The sequence below is a fragment of the Oncorhynchus gorbuscha genome, linkage group LG09 (assembly GCF_021184085.1).
Source record: "Oncorhynchus gorbuscha isolate QuinsamMale2020 ecotype Even-year linkage group LG09, OgorEven_v1.0, whole genome shotgun sequence".
NCBI classification, from domain to species: Eukaryota; Metazoa; Chordata; class Actinopteri; order Salmoniformes; family Salmonidae; genus Oncorhynchus; species Oncorhynchus gorbuscha.
This window is the reverse complement of record NC_060181.1, coordinates 97,005,381-97,022,985: the sequence shown is the minus strand read 5'-3', so window position 1 is coordinate 97,022,985 and position 17,605 is coordinate 97,005,381. Positions and strand designations below refer to the sequence as shown.

Genomic DNA, 17,605 nt, shown 5'->3' with positions numbered 1-17,605 from the left:
TCCTAGATCAGTTAACCCACTGTTCCTAGATCAGTTAACCCACTGTTCCTAGACCAGTTAACCCACTGTTCCTAGACCAGTTACCCCACTGTTCCCAGGCCAGTTAACCCACTGTTCCTAGACCAGTTAACCCACTGTTCCTAGACCAGTTAACCCACTGTTCCTAGACCAGTTACCCCACTGTTCCCAGGCCAGTTAACCCACTGTTCCTAGACCAGTTAACCCACTGTTCCTAGACCAGTTAACCCCACTGTTCCTAGACCTGTTAACCCACTGTTCCTAGACCAGTTAACCCACTGTTCCTAGATCAGTTAACCCACTGTTCCTAGACCAGTTAACCCACTGTTCCTAGACCAGTTAACCCACTGTTCCTAGACCAGTTAACCCACTGTTCCTAGACCAGTTAACCCACTGTTCCCAGACCAGTTAAACTGTTCTAAACTTCCTCACATTTCTTGGATTTATCTTCTTCATCTTTTCTAAATCCTCCCTTCCAGTGGGATCAAGATAATCCAGATTTTCAGCATCAAAACTATCCTATTTACTATCTTTTGAATTTTGAAAAAAATGCAAAAACATAATTTAATCCTGACTAAAAAGGGCAAATTGGATTAACAAATCCTGACCCATATCTGGAGGATCAGAATCACATATTCAGTTAAAAAATATATTTCAGTTATTTATTTATTTTTCTGTTAAAATTATAACATTTAATCCTATCTCATCGCCGAAATCCGCTTAGGTAACTTTTGAACAACTGAATGGAATGGAATCGCCCCCATATAGGGGATTCCCTCTGGACAAAAAGTTCCACATTCAATACACCTGGGACTTGAGTCACGCATAGTAAAAGTAGGTGTGCTCTGCTCCACAGAATAATCTCAACAGTTAGTCTGTGTAGACACAGAAGAGCGTGTGCCACCCTGGCGGTTGATGTATACCACGACAGTAGTCTGTGTAGACACAGAAGAGCGTGTGCCACCCTGGCGGTTGATGTATACCACGACAGTAGTCTGTGTAGACACAGAAGAGCGTGTGCCACCCTGGCGGTTGATGTATACCACGACAGTAGTCTGTGTAGACACAGAAGAGCGTGTGCCACCCTGGCGGTTGATGTATACCACAACAGTAGTATTGTCCGCCCCTGACAAGGATGTGACAATTTCAAAGGAAAGGGCAGAAAGTGTATCAATGCATTAAACACTGTCAGCAGTTCAAAGGTCATTTATATACCGCATTGTGGTCCCCACAGCTCCGCCACGCGTATATAAATGACCTTTGAACTGCTGACAGTGTTTAATGCATTGATACACTTTCTGCCCTTTCCTTTTTATTTAGTCTGTTTTGGGTTCTGTGCTCTTGGTAAGCCGCCTGGATGCGACAGATACTTATTGTTTGTGTCTGTCGGTGGTTGAAAGACTGGTATTTGGGGACAGTGATTGGTGGAGACTGAGGGAGGAGCTGGGGGGGGAAGGTTGAGTGAGTCTTCCCTGTGAGCAGATGCATAGAGATGAGGTGCTGAACGAGGGGTTTCAGAAGTCTAGAAGTTGCCCCCTCCTTGCTTTGTGGAGGGGTAGACAGAGTTGCCACGGTACCCAGGTCTACAGGGTAAGAAGAAGTTTGAGGCTTCACCTTCAACCTTTTGTTCCCATGGTAACGTCAGAAGGCCCAAACAGTTTGTTAGCCGTTAGCCGCCTTTTCCTTGTCCGAGAGGTTGGGCAAGTTGAGCCCTTTGTGTGGTTATCTATCCTTGCAGCTAGCTAGCCAAGTTAGCTAAAGTCTTTGCGGCAAGGACTAACCAAGGCTCAATAGCTAGCCTTGTGGTGTTAGCTAAACTGAGACTGACATTCAGCAGTGTTAACCTCACGGTCCTACTTTCAGCAGAGTTAACCTCACGGTCCTACTTTCAGCAGAGTTAACCTCACGGTCCTACTTTCAGCAGAGTTAACCTCACGGTCCTACTTTCAGCAGAGTTAACCTCACGGTCCTACTTTCAGCAGAGTTAACCTCACGGTCCTACTTTCAGCAGAGTTAACCTCACGGTCCTACTTTCAGCAGAGTTAACCTCACGGTCCTACATTCAGCAGAGTTAACCTCACGGTCCTACTTTCAGCAGAGTTAACCTCACGGTCCTACATTCAGCAGAGTTAACCTCACGGTCCTACTTTCAGTAGTGTTAACCTCACGGTCCTACATTCAGCAGAGTGAACCTCGCGGTCCTACATTCAGCAGAGTTAAACTTACGGTCCTACATTCAGCAGAGTGAACCTCACGGTCCTACTTTCAGCAGAGTTAACCTCACGGTCCTACATTCAGCAGAGTTAACCTCACGGTCCTACATTCAGCAGAGTTAACCTCACGGTCCTACTTTCAGCAGAGTGAACCTCACGGTCCTACATTCAGCAGAGTGAACCTCACGGTCCTACATTCAGCAGAGTTAACCTCACGGTCCTACATTCAGCAGAGTTAACCTCACGGTTTCTCTGATAATGGTTCAGTAGGAAGACAGGAATCTAGTCATGCTAAGGGGAGTTTTTTTAGTGAACGCAGTCACTTCCGCAAGGAAGACAGGCGGGAATGACCAGTTGGCGAACGAGTGGCTCCCTTTACGGAGGAGAGGGGCTAACCTCATTCGACACTTGACCTGTCTGTCTCCAACAGACGCTGTGTGATTGCATACTTGGAGCTTGTGACTCGTCCTATGGCGTATCCCATAAGGGATACCTCGAAAACGTGTTTTAGTAACAGAATCACAAGAGATAGAACAGAGAAGATTCCTTCACCTGTGTTGTTGGGAATTCGGTCTTTGCCATAGGTATCATACGCCTCTCGTTTTCTCCCTGTAAAGATAAGGAGATGTATTCTCACTGTTGTTAAACACAAAGTCCACAGAACAGTGGAGAAAAGGGGTAATAATGAGGTTAACTATAGGTTTAAACCAGGTTGAGGTTGGTCTTACGGTCTGACAGAACTTCATAGGCCTCAGCCAGCTCCTTAAACTTCCTCTCTGCCTCCTCCTTGTTGTCTGGGTTCTTGTCCGGATGCCATCGCAGAGCCTGTTTCCTGTACCTGAACACACAAACACAGTGACATATTCAATAGCACAAGTAATCATTTTCAAGAGCTACATTGTTGGCCTATAAAGGGGCCTCGACATGTATTAAAACAGCGTCTTATATTGAGAGAAACATTTGAAGACAAAACTATTCCCTTTTGGAGGGGACAGCAAAACAGAGGACAAGCCTAAAAGACTATAGAAGACTATAGGAAACATACAGTGGGGCAAAAAAAGTATTTAGTCAGCCACCAATAGTGCAAGTTCTCCCACTTAAAAAGATTAGAGAGGCCTGTAATTTTCATCATAGGTACACTTCAACTATGACAGACAAAATTTGAAAAAAATCCAGAAAATCACATTGTAGGATTTTTAATGAATTTATTTGCAAATTATGGTGGAAAATAAGTATTTAGTCAATAACAAAAGTTTCTCAATACTTTGTTATATACCCTTTGTTGGCAATGACAGAGGTCAAAGGTTTTCACAAACTGTTGCTGGTATTTTGGCCCATTCCTCCATGCAGATCTCCTCTAGAGCAGTGATGTTTTGGGGCTGTTGCTGGGAAACACGGACTTTCAACTCCCTCCAAAGATTTTCTATGTGGTTGAGATCTGGAGACTGGCTAGGCCACTCCAGGACCTTGAAATGCTTCTTACAAAGCCACTCCTTCGTTGCCCGGGCGGTGTGTTTGGGATCATTGTCATGCTTTAATTCAGTACCTTGCATGTGTGTTTTAATGAAAGTTTGAGTTTTATCGAGTACTACAGGTGGCGCTCTTTAATTGCATGGATTTAGGTTCCTGCAAAGGAGGTAGAAGAAGTTGCAGGTCTGTGAGAGCCAGAAATCTTGCTTGTTTGTAGGTGACCAAATAATGTGATTTTCTCTGCTTTTTTTCTAATTTTGTCTGTCGTAGTTGAAGTGTACCTATGATGAAAATTACAGGCCTCTCATCTTTTTAAGTGGGAGAACTTGCACAATTGGTGGCTGACTAAATACTTTTTTGCCCCACTGTATGCAGAAGACTGACAGGACACAACATCTGATGCAGGAGACAAAATCTGAGCATTGAGCTTAAAGAAAGAGAGGATCGTTGGTAACTCAATGCCCGTCCAGGTGGCAAAGAGAGAGAGAGAGACAGACAGACAGACAGACAGACAGACAGACAGACAGACAGACAGACAGACAGACAGAGAGACAGAGAGACAGAGAAACAGAGAGAGAGACAGAGAGACAGAGAGAGAGAGAGAGAGAGAGAGAGAGAGAGAGAGACAGAGAGACAGAGAGACAGAGAGAGAGAGAGAGACAGAGAGAGAGAGAGACAGACAGACAGACAGACAGACAGAGACAGAGAGAGAGAGACAGATGGGGATGAATCATCCTTATTTAAACGGTGCTGAGTCATGAAACGAAGGGTGCATCCCAAATGGCACACTATTCCCTACATAGTGCACTTCCCTGTCTGGCGTTGGTCAAAAGTAGCGCACTATGTAGGGAATAGGGTGCCATAGGGCTCTGGTCTAACGTAGTGCACTGTGTAGGGAATAGGGTATAAATTGGGATACAGCGGAGTAATTCATGTTTAAAAAGGTTTCTGGGTCTGTCCAGTAACTCTATCAGTCAGTATGGTTGAGTTATCAATAGGATAGACAGATAAACCTCACCAGTCTACTATTTAACCTGTAACTAGACAGATAAACCTCACCAGTCTACTATTTAACCTGTAACTAGACAGATAAACCTCACCAGTCTACTATTTAACCTGTAACTAGACAGAAACCTCACCAGTCTACTATTTAACCTGTAACTAGACAGATAAACCTCACCAGTCTACTATTTAACCTGTAACTAGACAGAAACCTCACCAGTCTACTATTTAACCTGTAACTAGACAGATAAACCTCACCAGTCTACTATTTAACCTGTAACTAACTAGACAGATAAACCTCACCAGTCTACTATTTAACCTGTAACTAGACAGATAAACCTCACCAGTCTACTATTTAACCTGTAACTAGACAGATAAACCTCACCAGTCTACTATTTAACCTGTAACTAGACAGATACACCTCACCAGTCTACTATTTAACCTGTAACTAACTAGACAGATACACCTCACCAGTCTACTATTTAACCTGTAACTAGACAGATAAACCTCACCAGTCTACTATTTAACCTGTAACTAGACAGATAAACCTCACCAGTCTACTATTTAACCTGTAACTAGACAGATAAACCTCACCAGTCTACTATTTAAACTGTAACTAACTAGACAGATAAACCTCACCAGTCTACTATTTAACCTGTAACTAACTAGTCAGATAAACCACACCAGTCTACTATTTAACCTGTAACTAGACAGATACACCTCACCAGTCTACTATTTAACCTGTAACTAGACGGATACACCTCACCAGTCTACTATTTAACCTGTAACTAGACAGATACACCTCACCAGTCTACTATTTAACCTGTAACTAACTAGTCAGATAAACCTCACCAGTCTACTATTTAACCTGTAACTAGACAGATAAACCTCACCAGTCTACTATTTAACCTGTAACTAGACAGATAAACCTCACCAGTCTACTATTTAACCTGTAACTAGACAGATAAACCTCACCAGTCTACTATTTAACCTGTAACTAGACGGATACACCTCACCAGTCTACTATTTAACCTGTAACTAACTAGTCAGATAAACCTCACCAGTCTACTATTTAACCTGTAACTAGACGGATACACCTCACCAGTCTACTATTTAACCTGTAACTAACTAGACAGATACACCTCACCAGTCTACTATTTAACCTGTAACTAGACAGAAACACCTCACCAGTCTACTATTTAACCTGTAACTAACTAGTCAGATAAACCTCACCAGTCTACTATTTAACCTGTAACTAGACGGATACACCTCACCAGTCTACTATTTAACCTGTAACTAGACAGAAACACCTCACCAGTCTACTATTTAACCTGTAACTAACTAGTCAGATAAACCTCACCAGTCTACTATTTAACCTGTAACTAGACAGATACACCTCACCAGTCTACTATTTAACCTGTAACTAACTAGTCAGATAAACCACACCAGTCTACTATTTAACCTGTAACTAGACAGATAAACCTCACCAGTCTACTATTTAACCTGTAACTAGACGGATACACCTCACCAGTCTACTATTTAACCTGTAACTAGACGGATACACCTCACCAGTCTACTATTTAACCTGTAACTAGACAGATACACCTCACCAGTCTACTATTTAACCTGTAACTAGACAGAAACCTCACCAGTCTACTATTTAACCTGTAACTAGACAGATAAACCTCACCAGTCTACTATTTAACCTGTAACTAACTAGTCAGATAAACCTCACCAGTCTACTATTTAACCTGTAACTAGACAGATAAACCTCACCAGTCTACTATTTAACCTGTAACTAACTAGACAGATAAACCACATCAGTCTACTATTTAACCTGCAACCGTATAGAATGGAGTGGGGGATTGTCAATGTTTTGACCTCTAGATGCTGTGTACACCTCCTCAAAGCAGCTGGTCAATGTTTTGACCTCTAGATGCTGTGTACACCTCCCCAAAGCAGCTGGTCAATGTTTTGACCTCTAGATGCTGTGTAGCCCTCCTCAAAGCAGCTGGTCAATGTTTTGACCTCTAGATGCTGTGTACCCCTCCTCAAAGCAGCTGGTCAATGTTTTGATCTCTAGATGCTGTGTACCCCTCCTCAAAGCAGCTGGTCAATGTTTTGACCTCTAGATGCTGTGTACCCCTCCTCAAAGCAGCTGGTCAATGTTTTGATCTCTAGATGCTGTGTACCCCTCCTCAAAGCAGCTGGTCAATGTCTAAATGTACGTTGTTGTTGTTGTTTTTTTAAACTGTATAGCTTTGTGTTTTTATATTGTTTATGTGTCTGAAAAACCTTTGTATTGCTGCTGGTCAAGTGTGTCTTGTAAAAGAAGATGTCAATAATTAATCTCAATAAGACCGACCCGGTCAAATAATAAAATATAGCATGAATCCTGTACTTACGCCTTCTTAACGTCCTCCGGAGAGGCGCTTCGTGACACTCCCAGGACATCATAATAATCCGTCATGTCTTCTTCACTCCCCCCACTGCAACTGTTGACGACAACAACAACAACAACAACCTCATCAGAGTAGAATACACTCATATAGGGGTGGCAGCAGTGTAGCCTAGTGGTTAGAGTGTAGAGGTGGCTGGGTAGCCTAGTGGTTAGAGTGTAGAGGTGGCTGGGTAGCCTAGTGGTTAGAGTGTAGAGGAGGCAGGGTAGCCTAGTGGTTAGAGTGTAGAGGTGGCTGGGTAGCCTAGTGGTTAGAGTGTAGAGGAGGCAGGGTAGCCTAGTGGTTAGAGTGTAGAGGAGGCAGGGTAGCCTAGTGGTTAGAGTGTAGAGGAGGCAGGGTAGCCTAGTGGTTAGAGTGTAGAGGTGGCTGGGTAGCCTAGTGGTTAGAGTGTAGAGGTGGCTGGGTAGCCTAGTGGTTAGAGTGTAGAGGTGACAGCGTAGCCTAGTGGTTAGAGTGTAGAGGTGGCAGCGTAGCCTAGTGGTTAGAGTGTAGAGGTGGCAGCGTAGCTTAGTGGTTAGAGTGTAGAGGTGGCAGGGTAGCCTAGTGGTTAGAGTGTAGAGGAGGCAGGGTAGCCTAGTGGTTAGAGTGTAGAGGTGGCAGGGTAGCCTAGTGGTTAGAGTGTAGAGGAGGCAGGGTAGCCTAGTGGTTAGAGTGTAGAGGAGGCAGGGTAGCCTAGTGGTTAGAGTGTAGAGGAGGCAGGGTAGCCTAGTGGTTAGAGTGTAGAGGAGGCAGGGTAGCCTAGTGGTTAGAGTGTAGAGGAGGCAGGGTAGCCTAGTGGTTAGAGTGTAGAGGAGGCAGGGTAGCCTAGTGGTTAGAGCGTAGAGGAGGCAGGGTAGCCTAGTGGTTAGAGTGTAGAGGAGGCAGGGTAGCCTAGTGGTTAGAGTGTAGAGGAGGCAGGGTAGCCTAGTGGTTAGAGTGTAGAGGAGGCAGGGTAGCCTAGTGGTTAGAGTGTAGAGGTGGCAGGGTAGCCAAGTGGTTAGAGTGTAGAGGTGGCAGCGTAGCCTAGTGGTTAGAGTGTAGAGGTGGCAGCGTAGCCTAGTGGTTAGAGTGTAGAGGTGGCAGCGTAGCCTAGTGGTTAGAGTGTACCGGTCCACTAATTACGGTTACCGGTCCACTAATTACGGTTACCGGTCCACTAATTACGGTTACCGGTCCAGTCCACTAATTACTGTTACCGGTCCACTAATTACTGTTACCGGTCCACTAATTACCGTTACCGGTCCACTAATTACTGTTACCGGTCCACTAATTACTGTTACCGGTCCACTAATTACTGTTACCGGTCCACTAATTACTGTTACCGTCCACTAATTACTGTTACCGTCCACTAATTACTGTTACCGTCCACTAATTACTGTTACCGGTCCACTAATTACTGTTACCGTCCACTAATTACTGTTACCGTCCACTAATTACTGTTACCGTCCACTAATTACTGTTACCGGTATCCACCGGTATTTCATCAGATCTGTTCAGCTCCTTCTTGACTGTAAGTGTGTGTCCCATTTCATCTCGTGACATACTAAAAAGCTTAAGATATAATAGGATAACTTATAATAGGATAACTTATAATAGGATAACTTATTAAAGGATAACTTATAATAGGATAACTTATTAAAGGATAACTTATAATAGAATAACTTATTAAAGGACAACTTATTAAATTATAACTTATGAAAGGATAACTTATTAAATTATAACTTATAATAGAATAACTTATAATAGGATAACTTATAATAGGATAACTTATAATAGGACAACTTATAATAGGATAACTTATAATAGGACAACTTATTAAAGGATAACTTATAATAGAATAACTTATAATAGGATAACTTATAATAGGATAACTTATAATAGGATAACTTATAATAGGATAACTTATAATAGGATAACTTATAATAGGATAACTTATAATAGGATAACTTATAATAGGATAACTTATAATAGGATAACTTATAATAGGATAACTTATAATAGGATAACTTATAATAGGATAACTTATAATAGGATAACTTATTAAAGGATAACTTATAATAGAATAACTTATAATAGGATAACTTATAATAGGATAACTTATAATAGGATAACTTATAATAGGATAACTTATAATAGGATAACTTATGAAAGGATAACTTATAATAGGATAACTTATAATAGGATAACTTATAATAGGATAACTTATAATAGGATAACTTATAATAGGATAACTTATAATAGGATAACTTATAATAGGATAACTTATAATAGGATAACTTATAATAGGATAACTTATGAAAGGATAACTTATTAAATTATAACTTATAATAGGGTAACTTATAATAGGATAACTTATAATAGGATAACTTATAATAGGATAACTTATAATAGGATAACTTATAATAGGATAACTTATAATAGGATAACTTATAATAGGATAACTTATAATAGGATAACTTATTAAATTATAACTTATAATAGGATAACTTATAATAGGATAACTTATTAAATTATAACTTATAATAGGATAACTTATAATAGGACAACTTATAATAGGATAACTTATAATAGGATAACTTATAATAGGATAACTTATAATAGGATAACTTATAATAGGATAACTTATAATAGGATAACTTATTAAATTATAACTTATAATAGGATAACTTATAATAGGACAACTTATTAAAGGATAACTTATAATAGGATAACTTATAATAGGATAACTTATAATAGGATAACTTATAATAGGATAACTTATAATAGGATAACTTATAATAGGACAACTTATTAAAGGAACAATCTGTGAGCATCATATTTCTGTTTAATGGCATTTTCTTTTACATACATTGTTTTGTAATTCCTTAAGAGTTTATTGGGCCACTAGTGCAGTTGTATTACTGTACTGATACACAGTTTATGTTGTTTTGTCTTCAACTGGTGGGATATGACTCGTGGGCTCATGCATCTACAATGACTAATGATATCATTCAGAGTGGACCGTTATGTAGCCTGTATCAATCTTTCCAGCACCAACAGAATAAACCGCTGGCAGCTGGGCCTGTGAGGTAAACTAATGACAGTGACCATCCACGGGTATTCCCCCTGAGGTTGGCAATGTGCTTCTGAGTTCTCTGGAAGCCCGACAACAATATTATTTGGTTATTTCCAGCTCCTCCCGAGAGAGAGACCTGACATATGACAGCTGCCACCAACACACACACACACACACACACACACACACACACACACACACACACACACACACACACACACACACACACACACACACACACACACACACACACACACACACACACACACACACACACACACACACACACACACATACACACACACACACACACATAACACATGCGTCGGGCCGCCGGAGCTAGGTTGTGAGATTTAAACGATATGTTACACTTGAAAATTGGAACGTTTCAGACTAGACAAATGTTTCAATTTTAAGACGTGGACACATTGTAACTAAATATTGCCTCATGTGTTAAGCGTGTAGGGAACCGAACATTGGAATGGCTACATAACTTGACAGAAAGTCCACACGCAAAATAAATAAGCCTACGCATGAAAGGATAATGAATATGGATAGCCTACTGTACCTTTTTAGGAGTACCAGCAACTGCTGTCGGTGTCTCAATCTCTCTTCTTAATTGAAAATGGGAAATTAATGATTATGGAGAGCTTCGAGACAAGCGAACAACGGTGGGTCCAACTGTCCACGGAAGAATTATACAGTATTTCAGAATGTCTAAAGGCTCCTATAGTGAATTCGTTGCCCGTATTCCTCTGTGGCCTGGCCCGCACCATAACGCCGCAGTCCCCCTGCCTCGACACCTCGCCCGTCTCTTGGTATATCTCCACATGACCACGTCACAGTCAGCTGAGCGTCGACAGAGAGGCAAATAGAACGTCTAGAACATGCCAGTGTTTTACCACTACACTTCTCCCCGCCCACTCTGATAGTTAGTTGCATTGTGATCAATGTAGGTCTACAAATGACCAGGGGAAACAATTCATATATCGGCATTTAGGCAACTATAACCCAACTCAAGGGAACATAACTAAACGTAATCCCATATACCAGAGTGAACTGAATTAGATACAGTACCAAACATTTTAATTTGAAAGCTATATATACCTCCATGATTTATTATACAAAAATGCTTCGTGTAAGGATTTAATGGAGCGTAATTCCTACATTTCTTGATTTGGCAGTAATGCTAAAAGTTAACAACAGTTCAAGAGCCATTTCCACACAGGCTGCTGATAGTAGAGAATCACTCACGGTCCTTCAGTTGTCACTGCTGCCATCTAGTGGCTGGATAAAGAAATAGCAGAAGGAGAGCCGTTGGTCTGGACATTGTCATTTGTAACTGTAACCAAGCCCATTGTTATAAGAACATTTATGGAAATATGCAGAGCAGTACCAAAACGCTGCTCACATTGAAATTATTCTAGTCTTCTTCTTCATAGTGAGCATGTATAAAACACTGTGTAAGTAGCCAACATAGTGCACTTATTTTAAGAATCCTTAAATTAAACATCTATGTCGCTTTTCCATCTGAATCTGTGTGTGGAGTGACATTTTAGAGTTCATAGTTGTACTAACATCTCTGGGTGTGACTTCAACTGTATACCTTCTAGGCCTGTACTACTCTAGCAGACATAAAGTCTGTTCTAGTCTAGCAGACATCAAACCTGTTCTAGTCTAGCAGACATAAAGTCTGTTCTCGTCTAGTAGATATCAAACCTGTTCTAGTCTAGCAGACATCAAACCTGTTCTAGTCTAGCAGACATAAAGCCTGTTCTAGTCTAGTAGACATAAAGCCTGTTCTAGTCTAGCAGACATAAAGCCTGTTCTCGTCTAGTAGATATCAAACCTGTTCTAGTCTAGTAGATATCAAACCTGTTCTAGTCTAGTAGACATCAAACTTGTTCTATTCTAGCAGACGTAAAGCCTGTTCTACTCTAGCAGTTCTAGTCTAGTAGGCATCAAACCTGTTCTACTCTAGCAGACATCAAACCTGTTCTAGTCGAGTAGACATCAAACCTGTTCTACTCTAGCAGACATCAAACCTGTTCTAGTCGAGTAGACATCAAACCTGTTCTAGTCTAGTAGAGATAAAAACCTGTTCTAGTCGAGTAGACATCAAACCTGTTCTAGTCTAGTAGAGATAAAAACCTGTTCTAGTCTAGTAGACATCAAACTTGTTCTAGTCTAGCAGACATAAAGCCTGTTCTACTCTAGCAGTTCTAGTCGAGTAGACATCAAACCTGTTCTACTCTAGCAGACATCAAACCTGTTCTAGTCTAGTCGACATCAGACCTGTTCTACTCTAGCAGACATCAAACCTGTTCTAGTCTAGTAGACATCAAACCTGTTCTACTCTAGCAGACATCAAACCTGTTCTAGTCTAGTAGACAACAAACCTGTTCTAGTCTAGTAGACATCAAACCTGTTCTACTCTAGCAGACATCAAACCTGTTCTACTCTAGCAGACATCAAACCTGTTCTACTCTAGCAGACATAAAGCCTGTTCTAGTCTCGCAGACATAAAACAAGTATGTGAAGCTGCAGCCTGCACTTTTCAAAGCCTTAGTTCCTACGGGCTGCTTATTTGAAAGTCAATCATAGTGATCGTTGAGACTAAAAATAACCACGTACAGTTACAAATGAGTTGGTTTATGATGCGTTTATTGAGAACCCTGACACAACATGACTAGGTGTAACAGAGACTGTTACCATGACAGTGGGGAATGTGTTGCTGTCACGTTAAGTGTAGGACTACAACGGTGTTGGAATGTAGGGTGGCAAACACCTAGTTTGTTTAGCCCTTTAATATTCCTCTCCCTCCTCATCCTCTTCTCCCACGCTGTCAGTGCCCACCTCTTCATAGTCCTTCTCCAGGGCTGCCATGTCTTCTCTGGCCTCAGAGAACTCTCCCTCCTCCATGCCCTCACCAACGTACCAGTGCACGAAGGCTCTCTTGGCATACATCAGGTCAAACTTGTGGTCCAGACGGGCCCAGGCCTCAGCGATGGCTGTGGTGTTACTCAGCATGCACACAGCCCTCTGGACCTTGGCCAGGTCTCCTCCAGGAACCGCTGTTGGGGGCTGGTAGTTGATACCCACTTTGAACCCAGTGGGACACCAGTCCACAAACTGGATGGTACGTTTCGTCTTGATGGCAGCGATGGCAGAGTTGACATCTTTGGGAACAACGTCACCACGGTACAGGAGACAGCAGGCCATGTATTTGCCGTGACGAGGGTCACACTTCACCATCTGATTGGCTGGCTCGAAGCAGGCGTTGGTGATGTCAGCGACTGACAGCTGCTCGTGATAGGCTTTCTCAGCGGAGATGACAGGGGCATAGGTGGCCAGAGGGAAGTGGATACGGGGGTAGGGCACCAAGTTGGTCTGGAACTCTGTCAGATCAACATTCAGGGCTCCATCGAATCGCAGGGAGGCAGTGATGGAAGAGACGATCTGACCAATGAGCCTGTTGAGGTTGGTGTACGAGGGACGCTCAATATCGAGGTTCCTGCGGCAGATGTCATAGATGGCCTCATTGTCCACCATGAAGGCACAGTCGGAGTGCTCCAGGGTGGTGTGAGTGGTCAGGATGGAGTTGTAGGGCTCCACCACAGCTGTGGACACCTGGGGAGCTGGGTAGACGGCGAACTCAAGCTTAGACTTCTTTCCGTAGTCCACAGACAGACGTTCCATCAGCAAGGAGGTGAAACCAGAACCGGTGCCTCCTCCGAAGCTGTGGAAGATGAGGAACCCCTGGAGACCTGTACACTGGTCAGCCTGAATGGAGAAATGAAGTTACACCAGTAAGAATACAATGGAGAACATGTTTGCCCAGTCTTACCCAGAAACATAAAAGGTTTTTGGCTCGTCCTTTTAGAAGATCCCTTTTATGGTTCCAGGTAGAACCGTTTTTTTGAACATGTTAAAACCCATCTAGAACCCAGTCCCTTAAGCAGAACCATAGGTAGAACTCTATGTTATCAAGAATGATGACTCACCAGTTTGCGTGTCCTGTCCAGAACCAGGTCAATGATCTCCTTGCCGATGGTGTAGTGACCGCGGGCGTAGTTGTTGGCAGCATCCTCCTTACCCGTAATGAGCTGCTCAGGGTGGAACAGCTGGCGATAGGTACCTGTCCTCACCTCATCTAAAAGACAAAGGTAAATTCCGAAATGTCAGGATATTGCAAATATGAGAATATCCAAGTATCCGGAATATTCGGAAATCCTAATATCTGAATATTCGGAAATCCCAATATCTGAATGTTTGGAATATCCGAATATTCATAATATCTTTGGACAGAATAATCAAAACAGCACATTCAAAGATGAGCTTTCTCTAGTTTGTCTCATCTTACCGATGACAGTGGGCTCCAGATCAACGAAGATGGCTCGGGGGACATGCTTTCCAGCTCCGGTCTCACTGAAGAAGGTGTTGAAGGAGTCGTCTCCACCTCCACAAGTCTTGTCACTGGGCATCTGTCCGTCCGGCTGGATCCCATGCTCCAGGCAGTACAGCTCCCAACAGGCATTACCCATCTGGACTCCGGCTTGGCCCACATGCATGGAGATACACTCACGCTGAAAGAGAGGAGGTAAAAGAGATCAACCACATGGAAACTTGAATCAAATCAGGTGTTTAATTAAGACAGTGAAGTTGGAGTGTTGAAGGAGTGAATTGATCAAATAAAGTCTCGATTGTAATTGTATCGCTGCAAAAAGCAATCATCAATATATTACTGTAATATATTAATGCAATATATTACTTCCCTATTGAAAGTGAAAGTGAAAGAATAAAGAATACATAAACACAGGAGGGATACGGTCACCCATTAAGCAAAATGACATTTAAGCAAAGTCATTGGCTACACTAGGCTATCCCGGTTGGATTCGGCTAAAAAGTGGGACCGCCATCTTGAGTATATGGCGTATTTTTTGTAGCCATTAACAGAGACTAACTCGTTCGTTAGCCTACGGGCAAATTAATGTGTGTTTTTTTTTCTTTTTAATAGAAAATGCTGAAAATAAGGTCTGAGGTTAACACAGGCTTAGGAGATGTTTTACATTTTGTTCTATGAAAATAATAATCACTTTTTTTTTTATTTATGTCATTAAAACAAGCACATAAAGGCTTTATAATTCATAAAGGTTTTAATAACAACTGACTGATATTATCTCATAGAACAAAACGTACCACGTCTCCTAAGCCTGTGTTAACCTCAGACCTTATTTTTGGCGTCTATTCCAAAACCCCATTCTTTCCCCCATTTATTTCCCCCATAGGAATGTCCAACACCATCTTTTCAAATCCTCTATCTGCCATTTTGATGAGTTACCGTTTTTTTTAATGGCCCTGTCTCTTTAAGAGCAGAGGACCAGAAGAGGATAAGGTGTGCCTTGTTACTGTGGGCCACTCCCCTAACTCCTCCGACTCCTCCTCCTCTCTTCCCTCTGTCCGGTCCAGCTGCACACCCATTGCAGTGTTTTCAGCCAGAGATATCTCTCACAAGATCCTAACAGAGAAAATGGCTACCATCCCAGACTGCTCCTCCCTGTTCTCCTTTGTACTCAATCATTTCATCCTTCTCTCACAATTGCAAAAATATCATAAAAACATGTTTTAAAAAAATAAAAAATCTACAGAAAAAGAATGTAAGCTATTTGAGGTTTTCTATCTAAACAGTGAATAGTCTATGATCAAGTAGAACAATGACTAATTACAGGGACAGTTAAACACTAAAATATTACTCACATTTGATGTATGGCTATCATTCTGTCAGATTTATTTTGCATGATATCTTTTTTTTTTACCTAAATTTACAATAAATCACATTTATCCCTTATCAATAGTAAACATAATATCTGAACTCTATATATATTTTAAAAAAGAGAGGAAATGCAGAGAATCATATGATCTTTATGTAACAGAATAACAGATTTCCCTTCGGAAAGAAAGAATCTATGTCAGCTGTCAGCACTCACCATTTTGTCTAGTTTTCTTTTCCTTCACAGGCTGACGTCGAGGATTCAGAAGAGAAGGCAGAACTGTCGGAGAAAGGAAGAGGTGGGGTTTTTATATGCCTGGAAAGCAGACAGACAGGCAGTAAGCTACAGCAGAGTCTGGTTGGCGGGAGACACTGTTGGTATGAAAAGAAACAAGCCCCTCCTCCTTCACACAGACAGAGGCTGACTGGGTTCACTTTCTCTATGCAGAGAAGAATTATGGGTATTGAGCTGTGAGACAGTCAGCTTCCTGGCAGGGAAGACTAATGTGTGTTGAACTATGAGATAGCATTTCCTGCACTGAGATAGTTGCTTAGAAATATCTGGTAAAAAATATATATATATATACACATATTGTATGTGTGTGGATGTTTTCAAACCACTCAAATCCTTTTTTTGTAATTTGACACTGTGGCACTTTTACGGGAGGAACTACATAGGGTGGGGTCTGTGAAGATTTCGACACAGCCTGCCTGTCAAACACAGTGTGCATTGACTGTTTCAACAGCCGAAAAATACAGTCCACGTTAAAACTGAATAACAGTTCTCTTTCTCAAAATTGCCAAAATAAATTGTATAGCAGACAGGGTTTTAGAAAAGCAGCTTCTTATGTAAACAAGAAGATGCTGGTGCCTTCCTGATATGATAACCAAATCATTAACCAAATAATTTTTTTGTGGTTATAACCCTCAAAATGGCAATAGTCAGGGATCGGTTTAATTTATTGAAGATAAATATTTTTTTTGTTGACAGATAACAATTGGTCTATTGTTCTGTCATATCTGAGGCTGTGGTAGAACGGGGTGATACAGACAACACTTGTCACTCCCTGCTCTAGCTGTCATGAAGTCAGAGACAGCTGGATGGTATGGAGAGGCTACACAAGGGGGAGGGGTGAGAAGGGGTGAGGGGAGAGGAGAGGGATGGTGCAGGGGACAGGGATGGGGTAGGCGAAAGGGGAGAGGGATGGTGGAGGGGAGAGGGGAGAGGAGAGGAGAGGGATGGTGCAGGGGACAGGGATGGTGCAGGGGACAGGGATGGAGTAGGTGAAAGGGGAGAGGGATGGTGGAGGGGAGGGGATGGTGCAGGGGACAGGATGGGGTAGGGGAGAGGGATGGGGTGGGGGAGTGGGATGGGGTAGGGGAGTGGGTTGGGGTAGGGGAGAAGGATGGTGCAGGGGACAGGGATGGTGCAGTGGACAGGGGTGGGGTAGGGGACAGGGATGGTGCAGGGGACAGGGATGGGGTAGGGGACAGGGATGGGGTAGGGGACAGGGATGGTGCAGGGGACAGGGATGGTGCAGGGGACAGGGATGGTGGAGGGAGAGGAGAGGAGAGGAGAGGAGAGGAGAGGAGAGGAGAGGAGAGGAGAGGAGAGGAGAGGAGAGGAGAGGAGAGGAGA

At 42.4% G+C, this 17,605-nt stretch overlaps 2 protein-coding genes across 3 annotated transcripts in view; both read right to left on the bottom strand.

Moving 5' to 3' along the window:
• Positions 1-11,041, bottom strand: part of dnajb2 (DnaJ heat shock protein family (Hsp40) member B2) — a 46,496-nt gene extending 35,455 nt beyond the window's left edge. For both annotated transcript variants that reach the window (XM_046363954.1, XM_046363955.1), the window contains exons 1-4: positions 10,765-11,041; positions 7,109-7,198; positions 2,960-3,069; positions 2,784-2,840 (exon numbers count right to left, since the gene is read on the bottom strand). In XM_046363954.1, coding sequence (XP_046219910.1) covers positions 2,784-2,840; positions 2,960-3,069; positions 7,109-7,173 — 232 coding nt within the window. In that variant the 5' untranslated portion in view covers positions 7,174-7,198; positions 10,765-11,041. The remainder of the gene's footprint in view (positions 1-2,783; positions 2,841-2,959; positions 3,070-7,108; positions 7,199-10,764) is intronic.
• A 1,802-nt stretch (positions 11,042-12,843) lies between these two features.
• LOC124044299 (tubulin alpha chain-like) lies at positions 12,844-16,313 on the bottom strand. The gene is made up of 4 exons (XM_046363950.1): positions 16,184-16,313; positions 14,560-14,782; positions 14,201-14,349; positions 12,844-13,979 (listed from the first exon to the last, which is right to left on the bottom strand). Exons 1-4 carry the CDS (start codon positions 16,184-16,186, stop codon positions 13,002-13,004), a joined length of 1,353 nt encoding a protein of 450 aa, XP_046219906.1. The 5' UTR covers positions 16,187-16,313; the 3' UTR covers positions 12,844-13,001.
• Positions 16,314-17,605: the final 1,292 nt, after the last annotated feature.

Bases quoted from the DNA above. Each gene is read 5' to 3' on its own strand.
- LOC124044299 (XM_046363950.1), bottom strand. The intron at 14,350-14,559 runs GTAAGATGAGAC...TTTGTCTTTTAG, and splicing joins TCTGGAGCCCACTGTCATCG to ATGAGGTGAGGACAGGTACC. The intron at 13,980-14,200 runs GTGAGTCATCAT...TTCTCCATTCAG, and splicing joins TGGACAGGACACGCAAACTG to GCTGACCAGTGTACAGGTCT.